The sequence below is a fragment of the Hypomesus transpacificus genome, chromosome 1, assembly GCF_021917145.1.
Source record: "Hypomesus transpacificus isolate Combined female chromosome 1, fHypTra1, whole genome shotgun sequence".
NCBI classification, from domain to species: domain Eukaryota; kingdom Metazoa; phylum Chordata; class Actinopteri; order Osmeriformes; family Osmeridae; genus Hypomesus; species Hypomesus transpacificus.
In genome coordinates, this window is record NC_061060.1 from 9976650 (window position 1) to 10001621 (window position 24972).

The 24972-nt window shown below is 46.1% G+C and overlaps 2 protein-coding genes and 1 non-coding gene across 11 annotated transcripts; 2 read left to right on the plus strand and 1 right to left on the minus strand.

Moving 5' to 3' along the window:
- Positions 1 to 143: 143 nt before the first annotated feature.
- On the minus strand, positions 144 to 216 carry trnaf-gaa. The gene has a single exon. It is a non-coding gene; the product is annotated as a tRNA-Phe (tRNA).
- Positions 217 to 416: 200 nt separating this feature from the next.
- Positions 417 to 3211, plus strand: hs6st2 (heparan sulfate 6-O-sulfotransferase 2). 2 transcript variants are annotated; one of them, XM_047018836.1, is made up of 2 exons: positions 417 to 1398; positions 1736 to 3211. In XM_047018836.1, the coding sequence occupies exons 1-2, from the start codon at positions 818 to 820 to the stop codon at positions 2580 to 2582; spliced, it is 1428 nt and encodes a 475-aa protein (XP_046874792.1). In that variant the 5' UTR covers positions 417 to 817; the 3' UTR covers positions 2583 to 3211. The 2 variants fall into 2 exon arrangements, with proteins under 2 accessions (XP_046874792.1, XP_046874800.1); XM_047018844.1 differs by having other exon boundaries at positions 1739 to 3211.
- Positions 3212 to 3889: 678 nt separating this feature from the next.
- Positions 3890 to 23099, plus strand: mbnl3 (muscleblind-like splicing regulator 3). Of its 8 annotated transcripts, XM_047041290.1 has the most exons (11): positions 3891 to 4324; positions 5710 to 5764; positions 10537 to 11779; positions 16456 to 16620; positions 16761 to 16964; positions 17117 to 17356; positions 18829 to 18979; positions 20284 to 20319; positions 20894 to 21004; positions 22259 to 22353; positions 22943 to 23083. In XM_047041290.1, the coding sequence occupies exons 3-11, from the start codon at positions 11606 to 11608 to the stop codon at positions 22991 to 22993; spliced, it is 1227 nt and encodes a 408-aa protein (XP_046897246.1). In that variant the 5' UTR covers positions 3891 to 4324; positions 5710 to 5764; positions 10537 to 11605; the 3' UTR covers positions 22994 to 23083. The 8 variants fall into 8 exon arrangements, with proteins under 8 accessions (XP_046904685.1, XP_046897246.1, XP_046889316.1 ...); XM_047048729.1 differs by lacking the exon at positions 5710 to 5764 and having other exon boundaries at positions 3890 to 4324; positions 22994 to 23099; XM_047033360.1 differs by lacking the exon at positions 5710 to 5764.
- The last annotated feature ends 1873 nt before the right edge of the window (positions 23100 to 24972 follow it).

Sequence of the window (24972 nt, forward strand, 5' to 3'; positions counted from 1 at the left end):
AATGTCACACAACTCATTTTGCTACATATCATTCTTATTACGAAGTGCAGTAAGGCTAGACGAATGTTTTATTTACATGACCTTTTCATAAATGTTTAAGAGCTTAATTTTTAGTGTATTGTTATATTACAGCTATGTCAAAATGCCGAAACCCGGGATCGAACCAGGGACCTTTAGATCTTCAGTCTAACGCTCTCCCAACTGAGCTATTTCGGCTTCCATATAACGTCTTACAAGTCACTATGTAATCACCTTATACAAATCTTTGACATTTATGCCAACTTTATAACATTATAGTATATAAATATTGTATGTATAAATCTTTCAAAACTCAAACCTACAACAAGTTGTTAAAAATGCGTAGGCAGTCGGAGCCTCGCGCCCCCGCCTATGTATGTGACGTCATTATCTGGGAATCAAGGCAGCCAACGCAGGGACTGATGGGAGGAAAGGTTAGAGATCGGACGGGAGCAGATGAGGGAAACCTGATGCCAGCTGGAGTTAACTAGGTACACACAAAATGTTTAAAGCTGGATAGCTTAATATATGAATCCATACAAATCGCCTGCCGGACAGAACGAGTCTCGAAAAACAAATGCGATAAGGCTGGTACCTCCATTGTTTATTTGGACTTGAGCCAGCCGACAATACGATAGCCAACGTTAGCTAGCTTACTAGCTAGCAATGGCGTGCATTGTTTTGTTACTTAGATAGCTAGCTAACTGGTGCTAGCTAGAACAGATATAAGCAGTGTTTCCCCCTAAGCGAAAGCTGGGAATACGACTGCCAGTTATGTGTATATGTTACTTCCTGGAAGATGGATGAAAAGTCCACCAACAACCACCGCCTCATAATTGCCCTATTGATGGTGTTCCTCTTTGGTGTGATAGTGCTTCAGTATGTTTGCCCTACCTCCGACTGTCAGCTGTTGCACCTAGGGTCATTGTTCTCAAAGTCCGGGGACAATACCGTTCGATCCCAGACAGAAGAACACGGAATTGGAAATGGACCCGGAGTCAAGGACCCCTACGTAGCCGAGGATGGTGCCCTGGCACGTTTTGTTCCCAGGTTTAATTTCACTATTGCTGACCTTAACCGTGCAGTGGATTTTAACATTAAAGGTGACGATGTCATAGTGTTTCTTCACATCCAAAAGACTGGGGGTACAACGTTTGGACGTCACTTGGTGCGTAACATTCAACTAGAGAGGCCTTGTGAGTGTCATGCTGGCCAAAAGAAATGCACGTGTTACCGTCCAGGTAAAAAGGAAACATGGCTTTTCTCACGGTTCTCCACCGGCTGGAGCTGTGGTCTTCATGCGGATTGGACAGAGTTGACTAATTGCGTTCCCTACCGTATGGACACCCGTGAGCCTTCCAAGACACCATCTGTTCCCAGGTGAGCAACATGGTAGCACTATGCCTAGATAGTGTCCTTAAAAAAGACAAGGTAATGCTAATGAAGAATACAAATCTTCAGGATATACATTTGTTTGAATGAAGATGGTTTGCATGATGCCTCTTAGCTTTATGGGGTTGGATACAGTACATTAATATCAAGCCCCTCTGTTGTGTTACACTCTTCCTTCTTGCTCCACAGAGCACTTGTGTGGATCTCAACATCTCTTCCCTTCTTAAATTGACCACCAAGAGGAATATCACTTGGTGTCTCTACTGAGTGAAAAAGCTTGTGTGGTACACCTTAAAACACGTGTCTTACCTTTCTTCTCCTCCAGTAGGAACTACTACTATATCACCATCCTGCGGGACCCGGTGTGGCGCTACCTGAGCGAGTGGCGTCATGTGCAGCGTGGAGCCACCTGGAAAGCTTCTCTGCACCGGTGTGACGGCCATGCGCCCACACACACCGAGCTGCCCAGCTGCTACTCTGGGGACGACTGGTCCGGCTGCTCCCTACAGGAGTTCATGGACTGTCCCTATAATCTGGCCAGCAACCGGCAGACACGCATGCTGGCCGACCTCAGCCTGGTGGGCTGCTACAATGTCTCGGCCATGAACGAGGACGAAAGGTGGGCGGTGCTGCTGCGGAGCGCCAAACGAAACCTGCTGGACATGGCCTTCTTCGGGCTGACCGAGTACCAGCGCAAGACCCAGTACCTGTTTGAGCGTACGTTCCGCCTGGCGTTCATAGCGCCTTTCACCCAGCTGAACGGCACGAGGGCCGCCAGCATGGAGGTTCCCACTGAGACGCAGCGCCGCATCCGCCAGCTGAACCAGTGGGACGTGGAGCTGTACGAGTACGCCCGTGACCTCTTCCTCCAGCGCTTCCAGGTAGCCAGGCAGCAGGAGCGCAGGCAGGCCAGGGAGAGGAGGCAGCAGGAAAGGAGGCGGCTCAGAGGGAAGCTGGCAACCAGGCGGGGGAGGCCGGAGACGCCCAGCGAGAGACCCGGGTGGTCTGAGGCCCGGCTCGGCCAGAGCCCCTTTTTAACCACCCCTGACGTTAGACACAAGGCAGGGGCTGATGGAGGGGAGGTGGACACTGAGGTGCAGCTGCCAGACTGGTGGGACATGGAGGAGAACAGCACCATGGAAGACTACCTGGACAATGTAGAACAGTGGTAGTGATGGGACCAAGCTGGAGAGACTGGGGTTTAACTTTGCTGAGTTTGCCAGGTTTGCCTTCATCCAACCGGATTCAAATGGTAACCGTGCATGCATCTTTTAACAAACAACCAGATCTTTTAGTTCATTTGTGGCCAATGAAATACTAATGTATGTTTATACTGTACTAGTTCTCGATTGTAATTGTGTATTTTAACACATTTTAGTGTTCAGTACATTTTTTATGAAGTAAACCAAGGAGTAGTCCTTGCCAATCCAATGCAGACCACAATCACCCAAGCCTTCTCCAATGTTTGTTTAATTACACCCCTTGCACTGAACAGTATTCCAAATGTTGTGGGGGGAGGGGGCGAGATACATGCCAATCTTGTGTATATCTGTACATGTGAAAGAGGATGTAAATTATGTTAATTAATTCAGAATTGCTACAAAGCTTTCAGATATGTGACATTACATGTATGTTCCAAGAAAAAGGCTTGAAGCAATGGTTCAGAGAGAAATAATCTAATTTTAAAAATCTTAATTAACCTGTTTACCTCAACATGTTGCATATTTTGTTACTGTTATCCATTTCTTACATACTCATTGTGTCCTTTTCATGAAAATAAACATAAACTTGTGTCCTGTTACTTTTAATGGTCAAAGATAATCAATGGTGATTAAGTCAGTGTCTAAGTTTGTGTAGCACTACAACAACAAACAAGCCTCTGTTGAGTGTGCACACATGGCTTATAATTGGTTTATTAACTATAGTGATGTATTGCATTGAAGTGTCGTAATTCTGGGCACTTCCAGACCTGATGGAAGAACTGTTTAACTTTAAACCCGCCCTCTTGACATAGCAGCACCTTACTTGCCATGTGCTCCAGCAGGTGGTGCCACAGTCATGTCACGACCTACGATGCTGGATTTAGTTATTACTGTACATTTTTTCTACTTTTGTCTACTCTAAGGATTTACAAGGTACAATATATAGTTTTGAGTATAAATGTAATATAAATCATTTCACCAGTCCAGTAGCTGCACAGCAGGACGGCATTCTGGTAAGGTGTCAGTTTTGTCCAACAAATGTGTAGGCCTGTCATTGTAATCATGAATCTCAGCTAATTTAGAATAATTATAATGAGGATGTTTTCTGCATTAGACAAGTTATTGGGACACTGATATATGTTGTCTTCGAAGATGTTACCCTAAGACGCTGTCATGGTGTGACTCAAGTATGTCTGGCACAGATAGCATCCTCCTGCCCGGGACAAAGCCCGTAGCCAGTATTTAAATCTCTGAAATGGTAGTTAGTCTGTTGGGCGCTCTCCCTTGGTTGATACAGAGGGCATGGGATTCCCATAAAATGGAGGCAATAGACGGCAATGCGTAATACCACCCAAGAGACGCAGACGAACAACACTTTTCAACTCCTCCCTTTCGCCTTCCCTCCCTCGATTTTACCTCGCCTTCTTGACTGCTTTTTATTTAGGCATGTAGCAAGTTGGGACATTTCACTTCGCGCGCTTCATAAATGTGGGTTCGTTTCCTCATTTTTCAACCCATGCACATATTTTGACACTGGCTTGCCTCTCTGTTCTACTGTCGTCTTTCAGCGAAGAACGACGTCTTTGCCAATTATTAGGCGACATTTGTAGGCTACCTTGGCTGTCACATGTATAATTTAGTACGTAGACTGTGATAAGAAGATTTTGGACCGAAGAACGGTGTGGATTTGGCTTTAGCTGTTCACATCACAGGTAAGCACACGTCTGTCGCATTTGACTTTCACCTAGCCTCGTGCTTTATTTCATATTGCACACAGTAGATGCAGCACATTGCATGCCCAAAAAGTGTTCATTTGGAACTGTAATTACAGTAAACGTCTAAAGTAATGGGAAACGTAGGGCAGACAATCGTTCTCATCTCTGAGCTGGATTTGCCTGTTGCTGGGTAGCTTAGCCACACCACACCAATAGCCGCATGAAAATCAAACGAGCGTCATTTCACACCTGCTGTCATAACGTTCATTTTAGTCAAACCCAATAGCAGTTATACTGACGACTAGAGCTACTTTAATGGCAGCCAGTCCTTGATCATCCGATTTCCAGTTGGTCTAATCAAAGATGAATACGGAAGACATTAGATTTTTGTCATTGTCTTTTACAAAAGGCGCACTTTTATGGCACATGTGCAGCAGCGCTGGATTAATATAATCCTCCTGTGTTCCTTTTTTATTAAAGGCTTAATTTCAGTAAGTAGCCTAAACCTCTGTAGTTGACCGACTGTGTGGACTGTAATACCAATGCCTTCGTTAGCAAGGATACCATCTCTTTAGTATACTAGATCTTTTTTTATCTGCATAAAAACGGCTAGGCCTAATAGCCTTTCGGTGTAGACATTCCTGTCTAGGCTTTTACTTGTCTTATTCTCAGGATATGAAATTAAAGGCATTTAATTACATCATGGGCCTAATAATGTTTTTTTCTTTCTTAGTGTGATTGAGTGATTAGCCCACACAAAAGTAAAGTATTTGAATATGAAAGTGAGTTTCCTTTTTTTCAGTGGGCCAGGGTTAAATAAGGTCACTTGTATCAGCAAAGTTACATTCCACTCAGTCAAGTGTTATTCCCTCATTTGTTTGGTCAGATTTACACATTGATATAACAGGACATTTGAGATCTACGCCAAACTCACATAGGCTTATTCTCCTATGCACCATATCCTTGCATTTAAACACATAGTGCTCAGTTTTTGTGTTGGTGAGTCCATGCCATTGTCTTGCCTCATTTAACAGCATGGCGAGTCTAGACTAGTTTATGTGCTCTCACTCTCTCTCACTCACCCCCCACACACACAAATACACTTTCTCTCCCTTGCTTTCACCCTCACCATGGATCTGTGGACTCTGCACCTGTCTAGCTAGCTTTGTTTTACTCCGTATAAACACTGATAACTGACACACACACAACCTCTTGTCCTCATTTCCCCCCACACAAGAAGGCCTGGGCTGCCCTAGATGATGTGTGTTTTATGGTGCAAATAAAACATTACACTGATAAAGCAGCTGCATTAACAAATCACCAAATGTTATGCTTGCTATATGATATTGATTTAACCATAATATCTGCTTATGCTCACTCAGTTCACCGGCACAAAATATCCATTATCTGACAATGGGTCTTAAGAAAGGGGTTTAGGTAAGACCACTTGTATTTTTTTACTAGCAAAAATCTATTGATCCCTAATATTCCATGTAGAGTTTAGGCTTGTTGAGGCATTGGTGTTTTGATTTGTTGTGTTGTTGATTGATTTCATTCCAATGTGGCATATAGGGTACACGCCTCAATCTATGAGGCACAGCAAATTGTTCTTATCCCCTGTTAATCATTTATGGATTTACATATTGAATGGGTGTGTCAGAGGAGAATATGTATAATGGTGTATTTGTCTGTTTTTGTGAATGGGTGCTGTGGTGCTTTAACAAGCTGAGGAGATAATGGATACTTAACCTAATTACTTTGCTCTCTCCCTCTAGCAGTGGGCTTTAAATCTCATAGTGCCTCATAGCTCCCCTTGTCTTCTCTTACATCTTTTTCTCTCTACGCAACCACCTGATCTTTCCTTTTGGACCTAAGCCCAAAAGTGTAATTTTCAGATCTTATCATCCTTTCAGGAAAATGTTCAAAAAAAAAAAGATCATACTTTTCATGATTCCGCCCCTTTCCAGTTGGGTGAACATGTTTTTCACTTAGCTGTGTGTTACTTGGTGTCAGCTGTGCCTCCTTCCACTCGAGGAAGAGAGCAATGCAAGGGAGACTAACTGACAAACATTTTAAAAACGGAGAATTCCACAGCTTGGATTGGCTGCTGATATCGCTTTTTCACTCCTTGTGTTTTTTAGCAAGGTTATTCTTTCTGTCCTGTTAGTATTTTTTATGTTTTGTTTTTTACTTTACAATGGCAACATAGTCCTTTTATTTTTCATGCAGACAGTTAAATATGCTCTGTAATGGTGGCATTCCTGCTAGCTATACCTGCCTACCTCAGCTCTCTGGTGTGAAGGTTATACTGTCATGGAGTGCCGCTCTATCTTTGATGAGGGACGCAATGCGCTGAAGGCTGGAGCCCAAGGCAGAAGCCGGCATTCCGGCAGCCTCTCTTCCCCCAACCCCAGCTCCCACCTCCACCCTGACCTCTACCTGCTCCGATCCTGGAGCCCCCCACCCCCCACCCCTTCACTGCAGACATGGGGAGGGAATGCAGCAGCAGCATGCTGCCCTATTTACTCTACCATACTCTCCTCACCACTCGGCCAGTCAATGCTCATGTTTCATAGAGAATCTGTCTATAGGCTAGGCCAGGTGGTGGTGTCATCAATCGTTTTTCCCTTCTCCAACTATTGATGTTTTTTTTTTATCGACCTATTGATTTGTTTCATGGAACTTTTGCAGGTTCAAAGGTCACCTGTCTTACAGCAACTACTTGTGTACGTGTGTGTTGGTTTTGCTCTGGAGTTGAGACTGATGCAAAGTGTTTGTCAGGTTAATGTTTATACAAAAAATAAACGCTGCTGCCAAAAACTTGAGATATCAGGTATCAGGAAAAGCCTTTTTATAGCTTTTTAAATTTAAATTTTTACCCTGAAAGATTACTGTTCCATGTGTAACCTTACCGAACCAGGCTCACTTTCATGTTTGTTTCATTAAATCCAAAAATGATGTTTCATAAAACATCTTTCATAAAACATCTTAAGAACACTGTTACAGCAACTGTAAGTGTGTGTGTGGGGGGGGGGGTGTGGGAGATTGTATGCGGAACAGCCTTGCTGACCTTCACTCCCCCATTTTCTCCTTCTCGCTCGTTCTCTCTCTCTGCTATCTAGATATTTACAAACATACAGCAATAGTTACAGGACCCTTCTCTTACTTCACTCTCATCTCATCATCTGTTTGTCTCTTCTCCTTTCCTTCTTCTCCTGACCCCTCCTTCCTCTGACCTCTCCTACGCTCCATTCCTCACCTTAGTGTCCTTCCTCTGACCTCTCCTACGCTCCATTCCTCACCTTAGTGTCCTTCCTCTGACCTCTCCTACGCTCCATTCCTCACCTTAGTGTCCTTCCTCTGACCTCTCCTACGCTCCATTCCTCACCTTAGTGTCCTTCCTCTGACCTCTCCTACGCTCCATTCCTCACCTTAGTGTCCTTCCTCTGACCTCTCCTACGCTCCATTCCTCACCTTAGTGTCCTTCCTCTGCAGCATCGTGAACACAGAGCCACTCCTATGCTCATGTACAGTCTTTACGGCACTTCCATACCATAGTGTTGCGCCTGAGAATATATGCAGATGGTTATTGCTCGGATATATTGCTTATGAACGTCTGTTCAATTATTCAAACACCAGCCCCATGGTGTGCTAAGAGAATGATCAGACGTGCTAGCCTACCAGGCATGTGCCGTTTATTTGAGGTCAGTTTACTTTCCGTAAAATCTGCCAGTACTTCTATTTGCACATCTTCACCTTATCTGAGAGTGTCATATTATTACAGATAAACCTATCACACGTAACAAAGGGTTGACATGTATGCATTTGGGACATGAATGGGCCAGTGTGGCTTTTAAATGTTTTGACTGTCTGACACATCTGTTACAGCCTGCACTGGCTAGTTGAATCAATGTTTGATATTGGTTACAACTGTTACGTCTAATGTTGGTTACTGCTGTTCTACTAATGTTGGTTGTCGAGAGAATGGGATGAATACTAATAGGTGTGATGACAGGGTTTCTCTATTTTTATTTGTCACAGCTGTCATACACCAGCTAAAGTGCTTCAGAAACAAAATTGAAGTATATCATATAAAGAAGTTCCAGAGGTGCTCAATACGTATGCAAAAAACGTGATGTTAACTACAATGAAGAGGAGGCTTTGTTAATGAATATGTCGGCTCCTGAAAGGTCACATGGTTCTGTCTGTTAAGAAGAGGGGACGGGGGCGTCATGCAGGAAGCAGTATGGATCCTGAGCGCCATCATGGATCAAGGGGAAAACCTGTGTCGGCCGCGTTAACTACCCACCAGTGTTCGTGGAACTGGGTTGGAGGGGGAGACCCGGGGTCAGTGTGGGTGTAGTGGGGGTGCAGTGGGGGTGCTCCTGTGAGGTGGAGAGGGGTTTGATGATGATGCTGGCAGCAGCTCTGCAGAGTGCTGAGCGGGGCTCGGAGGTGTGGGTTAGCGGGGGCTTATGGCGCTGACCTGGGTCTGCCTGCAGGAACACAGCGTGCCCCCCTGAGGAAACTCTTCATCGATCTGTAGGTAGGATGAGAGGAAGAAGAGGACGAGGAGGGAGAGGAAGAGGAGGAGGAGGGGGAGGGAGAGGAGGAGGGAGGGACCAGCCTTGCTTAAGCAAGCAATCCTACACTCTCATCTCTCATCCCTTTTTTTATGCAAGTGTGTGCCTTTGTTCTTGAGTCTGAAGGTGGGTGTATTAATTCAATTCCCCACCTCTCCCCACCCCCACATCTCTCTCTCTCTTTCTCCCTTTCTCCACCGCAGTCCTCCTGGCTGGTTGTCTGCAGACTCTCTCTCTCACGCACATCATCACACTCACACCCCCCACGGCTCCTCCCGTCTGTGTCTGTCGCTATGAGACACGGGAATAGATAGAATCTTCTCCCATCCCGTCTATACCTCATTTCCTTTCTTCTCCCTCTTTCCCTCTCTCTTTTCCTCTCTGTCTTTCTCTCTCTGTCCCTCTCTCGCCCCCCTCTCTCGCTTCACTTTTGCCTATTCACTCAATGAATGAATAAACATTCAGGACCTCATGTTTTCTCTCCCTTGGGCTCTCTTTCAGACCCGTACCCCTTTTTCATGTGATATGTGATATGGCTCTACTAAAACGTATCATCAGTGGCTGTCTTTCACGTCATCATTGACTGTTAACGGCCACTACCGTATTCTAGTGCTGTACGCACCCGACCACACCACACCTAGCTGTGGACAGTACAGTAAAACTCTTATCTTGCTCATCTGTCTACCCGCACTGCAGAGAGGCTTGCTGTTTGAACAAGACACAGGTTTGTACACACTTCCGAGATAGAGTTAAAAGTCAGACCATTTTATTCTCTTGTTTGAATCTGGGCATGAGGCTCAGCCATGACAGACTGCGGGAGGAAAGAGAGAGGGAGGGAACAAGGACGGGTGGTGGAGGGAGGGAGGAAAGGAAGGAAGGGCTCTGTGTGGAAGCGTTCCCTCATTGGTTCGAAAACGCACCCTGCCTCGCTGCAAAGCGCTTCCTGATTGGCTGTGGCCCTGCACTGTGCACAGCAGCTGCAGCTGTGGAGAAATGCCCTCTCTATCCTTTTTTCCTTGTCACTCCTTTTTTTTTCCCTCGTATTCAAAACTGTCTGCAAGAGACTGCTGGTGATCGCCAGTGCCAGCTTGTGCCAGTTCAAGGACACTGTATTTCAGCATACATACACAGCATGATTCATGTCAAGTTTGTCAATTGGCTTTGCCAGGTGACGCCTCTTTCCCCTTCCCCCTTTTTCTCTCCCTCCCTCTTTCTCTCTGTCCCTCCCTCTCTTTATCTCCGTCCCTCCCTCCCTCTCTTTCTCTCCATCCCTCCCTTACTCTCTCTCTCTATCTCTTAATCAAGACATAGCTTGCCCTTTCCTGTGCATTGCTGCCTCCCTTCTGTCCGCTGCGCTACTCTACCTCTGTTTTTCTCTCCCTTTCCATTCTCTCTCTCTGTCTGACTTCTGTCTCACTTTTTTGCTTCATGCTCCACCAACCTCTAACCTCCTTTTTTTACTGAGTTTACTTGTTGACAAAGTAGGCTTGATACTAACGATTCTACTTCCCGAATTTTCCTGACGTTGCTTTTTTAACATTGGATGTTTATCTTCCGGTTTTTCTTCAGCCAGCTACTTGCCAACGGCTTTCTGATAATCTGTCTTTTTTTATGTTCGCCTCACAGACAGGTTATTACGGCAAGGGCAGACACACCACGAGGACAGGGAAGAGGAGGATGACGGAAGGATAAACGACAGGAGGAGAGGACCAGGAAGGAACGCGGAGAGGGAGGGATGAGAAAGAGACTGAAATAAGAGGAGGAAGCGGAACTCCAAAGTGCCTACTGTGAGTGGCTGGCTGCAAGTCCAGTGCTTGGCTGCGTAAGTGTTCGGCTGCTGCTGTGTTGCTGTCGCTGTCCGCCTGGCGCTGCGTGGGAGCCCTCCTCTGAGCCGTCCAGGGTAGGTGAGAGAGGAGCGCTGTGTGTGTTTGGCCTTGAACGAGGATATATTTCACCCTGACAGCCAGAGAGTCATCCGTCCTCCTGCTGATCTGCAACCCCCTCCCCCCCCCTCCTCCCCACCCGCCACCTCGGCTCATCAATACAAGGACACTGGTCGATAAGGCTGTGTGTTCTTTCTATCTTTCCGTTTCCCTAACGACCTGAATCAGCCGTACTTATCGCTCCAGTCCCGAGTGCATCGCGAAACTCACCGTGCGGACGTGAGTATGACTGTGAGAGACTGTGGATATCTGAGGTGATTTGGGTGTGTAAAGACACAGTCGATTATAGGGAGTGGCCTGAGGGGAGAAAGATATTGAAACTGACGGTGACAGACTCATCAGGACACAGAGGGTACAAGAAGACGTCATCTGAATGCCTCCTTGTAGGACAACGCCTGTCCAAACTACGTTTCCCAGAATGCCACACTGAGGAGCCCTCTCTTGTGATGAGACAGAGCTGGCCTCTGCTCACTACCTAGGCCTGTTATCTCAACCTGAAACCCATAGATCTCTCACCTGGACTGGCCCTGGAAGAATCGAGACGAGTCCTACTCATCTAAAAACCCAAAAGGACCTGCTTTTGAGTTGTGCCCGGGATAACTTGATTTTTACTCTCTTGCCAAGGAGTTTTTGTCCGTACATTTGAGTGTTCCATCACTTGCCCTTGTGTACACAGTCTTATTTTTTCTTCACTTTGCTCTTCGCACCACACGTCTGCCATCTGTGTGTGTGAGAGGCCGTGAGAGGCCGTGATGGCGGTTAGTATGGCCATGGGGCGGGACACTAAATGGCTGACCCTGGAGGTGTGTCGGGAGTTCCAGAGAGGCACCTGCTCGCGGTCGGATGCCGAGTGCAAGTTTGCCCACCCTTCCCGCAGCTGCCACGTGGAGAATGGCCGAGTCATCGCCTGCTTCGACTCACTCAAGGTAACGACCTCGCAGGCAACACACGTTCACACACGCACACTCATTGATAACGGGTCAAACAAATACAATCACACACACACACACAAGTACGCATGCGACCTGCCTGAGTGGGCAGAGGCTTTCAAGGTTTTGGAAGTATTCCGAACCTAGCGACATCTTGAAATACTGCCCCTCCCGGGCCTGCGTGTCATCCTCGTCCGTTCATCCTCCTGTCCTCTAAAGCCATTTTGCTGACTAGCTGTCCCTGTGCTGCTGATGTGGCCCAGTCACTCAGACCCAGACAGTGCAGCTGCTTCCTGTCTCCCCCCCCCCCCATACATCTCACCTCCACAGCAAGTCAGACTGTCACTGTGCAGAGGGTGACTCAGATACACCATCCAATGCAGTAGTGATGATGTTGCTGTATGTCAGAGTAGTTGGAACTGTGTTGACATTTTGGAGTCGTGTTCGAGCTGTCTGTGTATGTGCCTGTGTGTGTGTGTGTGTGTGTGTGTGTGTGTATAAATGTGTGTGACTGTGTTTGTTTCTGACCAGCATCCCTGCAGTGAAAAAGAGAAGGCCAGACAAGGCGCTCTCTGTCTGAGTGCAGCTGCTGTCTCCCCGTTTATTGAGTTAGAATTTATTATTCAGCCATTTTTCTGTGTTATGTCCTCCAGAGCAGAGCAGAGGGGGAGATGTCGAAAGAGAGAACAAGAGAGGGAGAGAGAGAGAGGGGCCTAGCAACAGCGCAGGAGTGCCCACCCATTGGATAGTTTGGTTTGATCTTTGTGAGTGGCACTGCTGTTTTTAGCACAGAGCAACAGCCTGGCTGTGTGTGGGTTATATTGACGTGTGGTAGATGGGAGCTGCTCTGTGTTGGAGGGACTCTTGTGTTGAAGGCCCTGTCGGGCTGTCAGGGGACTCAGGGTCACACAGTGCTGGCGCTTTGAGAAAGTTACAAACAACTGAAGGTCATCACGGCTCGCTTTTGATCAGGAGCCAGCCGTGCTTTCTCACACCTACACACACCAACACACACACACCCACTCACACACACACACACACACACACACACACACACCTACACACACACACACACACACTCTGTCCACACACTGTCCTCAAACACAATTTGTCCACACTCCATCCACGCATGTTTTCTCCTTCTATGTTTATCCTCAATGTCACATTGATTAATAGTTCATTGCAACTGTCACGTATACAGGTTGAGTAAGAAGAAGGAAGCCCTGTAGCAGCTCATTCCGCCTTTCCTTTGCTCCTTTACTCCCATCCTCCCCTTCTTGCTAATTTATGGATTTATCTCCTAATGGCCACTTCACTGTCCCCACATATCTGGCACATCTTGTGCAATGCTGTTCCTTCTGCTGCTCTTCCAGCCACCCTGTCCCTCTGTCTGTCTGTCTGCCTCTGTCTGTCTCTGTCTGTCTGTCTGTCTGTCTGTCTGTCTGTTTCTGTCTGTCTGTCTGTTTCTGTCTGTCTGCCTCTGTCTGTCTGTCTGTCTGTCTGTCTCTGTCTGTCTCTCTGTCTGTGTCTCTCACCTAACTCACCTAATCTGTCTGTCTGCCCGCCCTTCTGTCTCTCTCTGTCTGCCCTGGTCGGTCTGTCTGTCTGTCTGGTGACCTGCTGGGGGAAGGGCAGCAGGAAAGCATGGAGGTCCTTTACCTTAATAACCGGAGTGCTGGCGTTGTTTAAAAGGATGATAGGTGCAGCCACATTTGCCCCCAGACCCACTTTGTTCATAAACTCTGGAGAGAGAGAGAGAGAGAGGGCTCTTTTGGATGATGTAATTGTCTAGCATGCAGAGGATCTTGTACAGCAGGGCAGGGTGAGATTCTGCACCGAACACAAAGAAACCATGCAGGGAATATTTGCCTGTCTAGAGGAGGTAGTTATTATTAGTCAGATGGCCGTGTGCAGTATTTGTCACAAATGCAAAGCATGGTGCTTTTATAATGCAGATCAGTTTGCTGTTCCACCTTGTATTGGTGAATCAAAATCTCTGTCCTTCTCCAGCTTTGTCTTTCTCCCTCTTGTACTCTCTCAACCTCTCTCTCCTCTGTCTTTTACTTTAAACCTCTCTCTTCTCTCTGCATGCACAGCATAGAGACTACTGTACTAGAAGGGACTTCCTCTCTGTTGCTTAGCATGTTGCCATGGTTACAAGGAGGAGATTCCTGACCCAATAGATTCTACTTGACATGACTTTTCATTTGCCTCTCCCTCTCTCTTTTGTTTTTCACTTCCCCCCCCCCCCCCCCCACGGTTTTCTGTTCATGTCCTGTTCTCAATGCGGATAATAGTAATGTGTGGCACACCCCGTTGGAGTATGATCGTCTGCCAAGCTATGTACAGCAGACCATGTACCAGAGACATCATTAGGTGTGTTATTCTTAGTGTCCTTAGAGTGTTCTACTGCTCCTCAGTATTGAGGTTGGTTTACCAAACTGGCTCACGAGACCTGTCTTCTAATTACTCACACATCCCTTAACACACAGGCTGCTGACGCAAACCCCACTCCCCTCTCCTCCATCTCTCTGGTGTCTGGCACCCTCTGTTTGTGTGAGGCGCCCGCATGCTTGCCTGCCTACACACTGGACTGCGCCTGGCTGTTCAATAATAATGCTAATAATGAATGTTATTAACGACATGCTTTGGACTGTGGTATGTGGGAGGCAGTGTGGGGGTTCTGCTGTGGGAGACACTGCGGCTGTCCACCTCTCTGCCTCCACCTTGGCTGGCATCCTGCTGCTGCTGACTGGCTGCTCAGCACTTCTGCAGCTAGGCGTCCTCCCTGCGTCCTCATCACAGCGCGACGCGATCCATCACCATTACCCTCGCCGTCTCCGTCCAGTGACATCACTGGCGCTAGAGTGTCTCCTCTGGCAGCGGGACCAGGATAGAAACTTCTGGCTCAGCCTTTCAGATCCTTTCACTCTCTGTGACTAGTTTCAGACGCACATAAACCCACACACATGCATACTGTACATATACGCATGCAAACGCACAGAGGCCTGGTTCAGGGGGGTGGTGGGGCTTGGTGGGGCTGTTTAAGGGGGTTAACAGCTCCTCTGCAGAGGGACAGCTGTTAGGAGCCCTGGGGTTTAATGGGGACTGCAGTTCTCTTCCTCTGTGAGAGTCTCTGCTTTCACCTGCAGTGTTCCTGCACCACGTCTTCTACCTCACACACACACACACACACACACACACACACACGCGTACTGTACACTCACACACTACCAAATAGAACCTGACAGCCAGGCAGGGCAGAGGACACTGCCTTAGAGGGCATTTCGAAGAATGCAATTAGTGGAATGAAAAAAAGTTTGATTTAAGTTGGTTTAAAACTGCCAACAATTTAAATGAAAATATTTAAGAGGGACTTGGGGAATGATGTCCCTGGCAGAGCTCTGGGGCAGAGGCTTCTGGTGCTGAGCCAGACCCTGCATGCTGAAGTACACCACATACCAGAGCAAAGGGGAGCTTTTATGGACAGTAGACCCTAATGCAGTATGTGAATATAAAAATAAATATTTAAATGACATTTCCATGAAAAGTGAGAGCTCATAAGGACCTTATGTCAGGACACATCAGGTGTGTGCTAAGGATATGCATATGTTTTTGCATATAAATTATATATACAGTGGATTGTTTTTAGGGAAGTGTGATACAGCCAGTCTCTCTCTGTCTGTCTGTCTGTCTCTCTCTCTCTCTCTTTTCCAGGTCTAATAAGGTCACTCAATAGGTTAGCAAGCAGGTATCACTGGTCTCTCTCCCCCCTCCGCATTCCGACTGTTACACATTATGTCACAAGCCATGTGCCTCAATCTGTCACATGCCCAGATATGTTTGTTTTCTCTGCTCTGTGGAAAGCTGCTTACTTGCTAGACTGATAACTGACCGGAGAGGAGAGGTTGATACAGGCTGTGGTCTGAGAGAGATTGGAGCATGTGTTTTCTGAACCCTGGGTTTATCCTGTGTCAGCAGGGTCTCTGAGCCGGTGCTGTGCTCGTGTGCTAAACCTGGCACAAGCCATATCTCTGTGTCTGCACAATTTTTCGTGGACTCATTGTGCTTAACTATGGTTATCTCTCAGTCAAAGGTTTTTTTCTATCCTTGAAATATCTAGGAACATTTTTATAATGATTGGAACAAGAATCGGGTAATTCAGTCTATCTATGTCACCATGGCAATTAACAAGAACTTCAAATGATGCACCAATTAAAAGTATTCTCAGAGCTGCTTGACATTCCCAATGTGTCATATTTAGATAAATAATCATCTGATATTAGATTCTGAGTTCTCATAAAACACCATATATGCCTCCCATTAGAGTATTTAATTATATTTTTGTAGTAGTTTTTATTTTCTTCTCCATTTCTGATGGTACTATCCTGTATTTGTCTCTGTTCGTTGTCCATTCCTCATTTTGGAGATGGGGGTGATGGGGCCGCTTGTCCTATAGTCTTTCTGGCTGCCTGTCAAGGAAACCCCTGCTTGATTTATCTTTCCAATCCCATTACTCATCTCCCTGTCACACTGGTTCATCTCTCCTGGATCTAATAACTAAGAGCCACTGCAATTTATCACTCTGCCTGCCCTACAGTAAAACCGAACCCCACCCTTCTTTCTCTTTTTCTCTCTACAACCTTCTTTTCTCTTCTCCCTCCGTTCTGCAGGGCCGCTGCACGCGTGACAACTGTAAATATCTGCACCCCCCTCCGCACCTCAAGACGCAGCTGGAGATCAACGGCAGGAACAACCTGATCCAGCAGAAGACAGCAGCCGCCATGTTGGCCCAACAGATGCAGTTCATGCTGCCAGGGGCCCAGCTGCAGCCAATAGTGAGCAGCTTCCACTAACACTAACTTAGCCATGGTGGTTTCTGCCAGTATATTGTGAACAGCGGGTTTTGAACAAGAACATTGGCTCCTAAAGTGATCTCTCTCGCTCTTTCTCTCTGTCTCCCTCCCTTCCTCCTCAGACCACGTTCCCGGTGAGTCCGTCCCTGGCTACCAGTCCCAGCATGGCATTCAGCCCCTATCTGAGCCACATGGGTCCAGGCATGGGCCTGATGCCTGAGCTGCTGCCCAGCGGGCCCCTGCTGGTCCCAGGGAGCCCCACCGGCCTGGCCAACATGGGCAACGGCAGCTCTGCACACAAACACATGCGTACAGACAAGCTGGAGGTGTGTGATGTTATGTTGACCCATTATGTCACTGTGTGTGTGGTGTGTCTGGATGTCTGCATGGTGTGTCTGGATGTCTGCATGGTGTGTCTGGATTACATTAAAACAACCCCCCCCCCCCTCCTCCTCCTCCTCCTCTCTGGGGCCTCCAGGTGTGTCGTGAGTTCCAGCGGGGTAACTGCACGCGGGGCGAGAGTGACTGCCGCTACGCCCATCCCCTGGAGGCAGCCATGGTAGACGGCAGTGAGAACTCGGTCATCGTCTGCATGGACTACATCAAGGGCCGCTGCAGCCGCGACAAGTGCAAGTACTTCCACCCCCCTGCTCACCTGCAGGCCAGGATCAAGGCTGCCCAGCACCAAGCCAGCCAGAACGCCGCCACTGGCACCATGGTGAGACCAGCACACCCACCACCTCAGCATTATCATCCTGGCTTCCACACCATAGCCTCAGAACCATAGCCTCAGACCTCAGCCTCGCCAGAGCAGACTCACAACACAGTAGTGTGGGATGGCACGTATTGCGTTTTTGAAGCGTGTTCAAAAGGCTGTTCAAATAAAAGCTTAATAAGGTAAACAAACTTGAAATACTGTAGGACGTTTTGGTGTTTGGCACGTGAAGCATTTACCCCCACCAATCTCATTACAGCACATCTGACTTAATGCTGTTTTGTCATATTGGAAATTTTTGTAAAGGTTAATAAGGAAATCAATTCTCACATAATCCTTCTGTTAACGCTAATAAATCCTATGATTTCTGTATCAGTCGTTTTAACGATTTAATAATTGGAATCGATTCAGTCATAAAAAGCCTGTCAAACTGAATTTACCCAATTGAGATTTCACAGAAGGTTCTGTGGTTTATCTTCCTTTTAAGTTTAGTACTGGAGGCTAGTGTTCTTTTGTGTGCTCTTGATATGAAATGGGCAATGTGTGTTCCTGGGTGGTTGCATGAGCCACTGTAAATAGACTGTCTGCATTGCAGATGAAAAGTAAGTATGAAGACAGGTTCAGAGATTCATTATATGGATGGTTATAGCCAAAAGTGTTCTAGTGCAGTACTTCCAGTTCTAGTGTAAGTTTGTATTTTGTCTGCTCCTGACATAGCTTACTTTTCATTGCATGGTTTCATCATGTTGGCTGTGCCAAACACCTTCTCATGAAGCTACTGTTTGTTATTTACTTTCTTACACTCTGCTGCTTAACATTTTCACCATCATGCGTTGTTCCTGACTATGACCTCACCCTTATCTCCACTGCCTTGCTGTCTGAGTGTCGTTTGCTTAATCCTCATTGGTTGGCTGTTGTCATGTGCTCACTGCCCGCCTTACCCCGCCCCAGCCTGTTTGTGTTCATCTGAAGCGAAACCTGCAGCCGCTCTATGACGTGGTATTTTGACATTTCACCTTTTTTTCTATCTTTTTATCCTCCTGTCATAAATGCAAATGCCCTTCACATTTTCCTTCATTCAATAGATGGTGCAACATGGTTTTTGGTAGAAAATGGAACCTTGGCAGATCCATTTAGCTATTGGCTGGACCAGTGGGATTGGCCTGCCTCTCGGTAGCTGGTTTAAGATGCTGCAGCATCCTCTACTGGTGGAGAAAAGAACCAGACAAAGCTGTTCAAACTCCCTGAGCGTATCAGTCCACTGGCACTGCATCCACTAGACTAGATGATGCTGGAGTTGTGTTTTGTGGGGTGGTTCTGTATTGTAATGCTATTATATGAAGCAGCTTCATCAAACCAGTCATTCTACCACTATTGTAATAGTTGTAACACTAACTATTTGTCTTTTTGTTTCTGTTCTTTCTCTTTCTGTTCTTTCTCTTTCTGTTCTCTCTCCCTCTCCCTCCCATCTCCAGGCCCTGCCCCCTGGGGCCATGCAACCGCTACCAAAGAGGCCCTCTCTGGAGAAGAGCAACGGAGCGGCGGCTGTCTTCAACCCCAGCATGTTCCACTACCAGCAGGCCCTGGCTAACATGCAGCTGCAGCAGCAAGCCTTCATCCCCACTGGTGAGTCCACATGAAGAATTCAAGACCAACATTTTTGACATTGTAGTTGATTTCAGCATCTCACTGGGGAAATTTACATTTGGCATTGGTTTATGTCCAACCATGCACTACAGGGTCGGCCCAAGCCTTTATGGGGCCTTAAGCAGAATTGATTTGGTAGAATTGATTTATTTTTATAAAAAATATAAATAAATGACATGAAACTGTAATTTCATGTGCTCTTGGGGGGGCTCTAGTTGCCACAGGGACCCTAAGTAGCCGCTTAGTTGGCTTCTGCCTTGGGCCGGCCCTGATGCACTAGCCCTTAGTGTAGGCCTTGGAATCAGGCACACAGACTCCTAATGTTACTTACTACTATGTCAACACTGGTATCTATGGGGTTAAGTTATGGGCGGTTTACATAGGTAACCAGCTCCAACATGAAACATGAATGTACATGAAAACTGGTTTATTAAATGGCTAGCATTATTTTGTTTCTCTAGAACTTGCACATGCTGTTTGATGATTGTCTGTTAGTAGGAGGTTGATACAGTATGTCGATGGAACAGTTGTTGTATTAGAAGGTGGGTAGCATCGGGGGGGGGGGGGGGGGGGCAGTCTTTGATGAGGATGTTCAACATTACCCCTGTGACCTGTCAGCAGTGTGAATGTGCTGTGTGGAATGTGGGGCAGATGACTATTCTCATCTCCCTCCTGCTCTTACTCTCTTTTTCTCTCTCTCTCTTTCTTTCTTTCTTCCTATCTGCGCTCTGTGCATTTGCTCGCCTCTCGACTGACCCCTTCCTGTTGCACACAAACACTCACATGCCACCTCTCCAGGTGCTACCAAGTTGCGAGCACCTTCACGCTTGTGCTGCTGTAGTATAGAGAGAATGTACACATCCCAGTGTGACCCACGCTTCCATCTCCCCCAGCTCCTCCTCCACCAGGTGCACACACTCCCAGAGTGACTAGTAATACTGCACACACACGACAGCAACTAGCTTATCAGAGGCAGACCATCAGCGCTCTCAGTGTATATCTGCATCCCGTGTCCTCCACCGCTCTTCCTCCCTTGTTCTGCGTGTCATGTGTGTGTGCGCGTGCGTGCGTGTGTGTGTATATGCGCACCCCCTCAGGCCTCCATATTGCGTCCGCTGTGTGTTGTACCTGTGACAGCCTCGACATGGCTCACCTTGTTCCTGTCGCTTGCACTAACCTGAATGTTGTTTTTGTCTTGTCGATTCCCACAATCCCACCTCCTTCCTCCCCTCACCCTCCTTCTTTCCCCCTTACCGCCCCCTCACTTCTGCATGCTGTGGCAGGCTCAGTCCTGTGCATGGCGCCCTCGGGAGGCATGGGTAGGTCTGCTCCTTCACTCACTGGGGCATGGGGCAGCTGGCAGTGCTAGGGCTGCTCTGATGAGCGGACTGCAGGGAAGGGGAAGGGATGAAGGCAACCACAGGACAGATATATGTTATCACTGTTTGAGGATTGAGATGCTGTAGGTCTGTCATATCTAGGGGTAGGAACTGTAGAAGATGTGAATGGTAGCTGACTGTAGTACTGAGTCCATCATAATGGTCAGCCTCGAGATGCTTTGGAGTTTTGTCTGCCTGTCACCCTGTCTCTGTCTGACTGTCCGTACGCCTCAGAACACCTGCTTGTCATCTTCACTGCTCTTACTGACCTTCTTTTTTAACTCATTACAAATTCTATGGCTATTTGTTTGTGTTCATTTTTGCAAGTCCATGTGTATGTGTGTGTGTGAGGATGCTTGTTCATATGGGCACAGCAGATAAGAGTGGGTGCGCCTATGTGCGTGTGTAAGGGAGACATTTCAGAATAGCTTTGAGTGTGGGGCCAGTGCTGGGTCATGTTGGTCTTGCTGTAAGCCACCCCCCTCCACCCCCCTCCCTCTCCTGTCTCCTATAGGGCTAATGAAACCCCCGGCCCCGCTGGCAGCGGAGGGCCGCTGGGAGAGGCGGGACTGGAGTAGCTGCAGGCACCCCCACAGCCGCCTCATGTCAGTGCCTGGATATGCTGGTGAGGGGAACGCTCAGCCCCCTCTCTGGCCCCCTGGCCATGTGCTATTACCCTCCCCCTTTCCGGCCCCCATAACACACCTTTCTAGCCTCTGCTAGTTTCTAACAGTGTGTAGATGGTCGGATTCACAAATCCTCCTCTCTGCCAGTCCACAGCACAACAAAGACTAATCTGGACCTCACAATTTAGGCACTTTTTATCTGATATAACCCCTCTGGATGTACTGTATATATTTACACACATCCACATATTAATGTCCATTGATATTCATATTGCCAGCCAGAAAGGGATATCAAAGTAGCAAAGTCTAAAGAATGTACAGTATGTGCCTTGTTGTTTTGTGTGGCTGTGTGTGAGTGCTTGAGCCATCAGCTGTTTATGCATTTCCTACCCTGTGTTTGTGTTTTGTCATCCAAACCCGTATGATGATAATATGATGCTGATTCAAGATTTGTTAAGGGCAGCAATTCTTCAATCATTCTCGAGATAGAAAACTGTAAACACGACCACTGTTTTTTTTAACCCATGATGCAGGGTAGTGTAGAAGTAAGCTCTTGAATGCTGACGTTTCTCTGTCATTTAAACAACTCATAAAATCATCTCTTTTGTGTACTTGGGGAGTGGGTGAGACTTGAAGGAGATTTTGATCAAATATCTCACCAAAGATAATGAGCTACAGTAGTATCGCAACAGGATTTCCAATCTGTTAAATCCAATATTTAATCAAAATTAAGTATTACATTTTAGGAATTATGTGATTAAAAATGACAAATGAGTGTCATATTATAGTCAGTTTCCCTATGTGAGTGTGTGAGTCTGCATTTTACAGAACTAGCTTTTGCTTCCTTTTTCTCTTACTCATTTGCTCCCCCCTCCCCACACATGCCTCCTTCCATTGGAATACAACTATCAGATGCTTTAGTCTGATTTGATTGTATGACTATAGAATAATGCCATATTTTGTCAACTCTCAGTTGTGGAACTACACATTTCTCCATATTTCTTAGAACATGGTGTTTCTCCCAATAGAAATAGTAACGTGATTTTCTTTTTCTCTTATTTCATTTGCATGTGTCTTGATTCTTGTTGAAACCCCTCACCCCGGCAGCAATGTCACATGACTTGTTGCCTCAATATTTACTCCTCCTCCACATTTCGCCATGGTAACCATAACATCCCCTCCTCCTCCTATTCCTCCCCCTCCCCACCCATCCCCTCGTTCTCTGTCTCTCGTCTGATTCGCCTGAATAAAAGTTCCCATGATGCACGGTGCCACCACTTCCACTGTTTCGTCGGCCTCGACCCCAGTCACCAATGTTCCTTTCGCAGAATCCGCCGCCTCCAATCAGGTTTGCCCCTTCATTTTGGGTTTTCTCTTTTGTTTTAACGTTAGGTTTTTAGACCTCTGTCCACACAGAGACATGACCATAGTCCTTTTACTGTTAAGTCCACCCAGCTGTATCTCCATACATACTGTATGTGTTCACACATTTCACTCCTTTGTGTCACTTTTTAATGTAACAAAAGTGAGCAAGTGAAAAACAGCATCCAAGAAGAGCTTTAACTTTATCAACAGGTGACAGATCAGTTCTGGATCATATCAAACGTTCCTGATGCACTTAGGATCTAGTGTCATCTTCTCTGTCTGTCTCTGTCTTCACTGTTGGGATCTGTGTATACTTTATATTTGCGGTGTGGCACTAGAGAGCACCTCACAATACTCTATTCTTATCAGTGAATTTCAATTTCTCACTAAATGCACAAGATCCAACCACTACCCTCACTCTATTCTCTTATGTATACTGTGTATAACTTGCAATGAGAAATACTGTATTACTTTTATTCAAAATTTATTCATCAATCTTGATGCTTTTGAACTGTCTGTCTTATACCAAAGTTATTAACTTTTCCTCATCACTTGTTTTCTATCCTTCTCAGTGGAAGGGTTTCATGTTTCCTCTTCCTGCTCCGCCCTCTCTCTTCCAGTAGACCCTTCGGAGGTTCTGAGTGCCGACCCAATGGATCTTCAGTGCATCCCCATGGAAACCCACTTCTGTCCTCTCCCCAAACTGCTGGTTGCAGCTCCTGTGGCGCTGAACCCAGTAAGCCTCTCTCGAAACCCCAGTTAAATGACCCCTAAACATAGTCACTGCCCCCACCCCACCCCCCTCCCCCCATCAGTCAGTTCCTCTTTGCCAACTGACCCTATCCAAGAACACCACAGCCAATTATCTGAATGCATCTAACATGTGCCTAACCTACAGTGCACCCCAAGTGAGAGGTAGTGGTAACCTCATTTAGGAGGTATTCACGTAATCAATTTGTCAACAATGTTGATATATACACAGGCAATACTAAAGCTTGGACCCATTACTGTTGATAGAAACCAGCCATCCTGATGCACACTAACTTGAAGGAGCAGGCTGACTGAGAAAATACAGCTCCTAATTCCTTACAGCCATACACGCTCACACCTTTAACACACACACACACACACAACAGTAGAATCAGCAACTCCTCACAGAGACCATGCTGTGGATGTGAATGAGGCTTGAGGTCTAATGATCTGAAATATTTGACTTTTTTGGAAAGTAATTTTCCTGATGTTGGATGCACCTGCAGTGGGGTTTTAGAATTCTATGACATTTTAACTTTTTCCTTTTTTTTTTTTTTTATTAATTTAAATAATTGTAGTGGGTCATATCATGTTTACGTTTTAAATGTAATGACAGTTGAAATGTGTTGTGTTATATATATGAATCCATTTGCATTTTGATTGTTTATTTGTCTCTGCCTTTAATTTATCCCTAAACTGAAGGGGAGTTGTTTTATTACCATAAACAATTTAAAGTGATTAAAACTAATAAAAAGACTCAGTTAGCCTAAGATAAAATGCAAAGTATGAATAATATACTCTCCAGATGTGGTTTCTCTGAACACATAGAAAAGGCTATATCCCAAATACCAATGAATTGAGTTAAAATGTTTTACCCTTAAAACATTCATGTATGTTACAGATGACCATTGGATATTTTAAACCTCACTAAGATATATTGTTTATCATGTAACCTCTAAAAGTTTCCCGTCCTCTGAAAGACAAGTGTTGCTTTGATTATTACAGAAAATGAGGCAGTGTTTTGGGGGTTATAGCTTCCAGTTGGTGTTGTTACACCCAAGACAGTAATGTTTGAGAGGTAACATTGAAAATATATTGTCAAATCAAATCAGTAGCCTGACACAAGAGATTGTGATATCATTATTGTGATCGTGAGTGTGGGACTAAATTAAGAGAGACTCTTTCAAGAATGTGGTTCTTGACTCCTTGGTTCTAGAACAAGCTGCCTTATACAGCAGAGGTGAGGTACTTTATGTATTGTTTGTATTAATCTAACAAAGGATTAACTAGATTAGACGGTTGAGATGGTTGGAGCTACAGCTGCATTGGTGGGTTAGTGCTATGACTTGATTTGCAATCCAGACTCTGTTAGCTCCCATTGTGCAATGTAAAGGAAAGACAATCTAAAGGAGCTCACTGTCCAGCAGGTATGACTGACTGCTTATCTTGGTCTAGGTGTGGCACATGCTCTCTGCACACTGCTGGACTGTCACCGGAAATCTCCTCATGACATGATATTCAAACCAAAAATTTCTTGTGAAGATTAAGAATATTAGGCTTCTCATTTGTTCTTTCTGGAACGTTTCTGTACTGAATGGCAGATAGTGGAACTACGGTGTTGTTTGCTGGTTTGAGTTTAACATCCTGCCTTTGTGCCAAGGTTTCTTTCACGAAGGTCTCTGTGCCAATCAGGTGGAGCGGGGTGTGTACACAGAGAGCAACCCTCCTTAACTAAATGCTGTCAGATTGATACCTGAAGGAATTGTCCCCACTCATTTAATATGTTACTTCTCGAACTGATGTCAATGAGTTTGTGCTAAAGAATCAATGTCTGATGTAATCCCTTGCATTC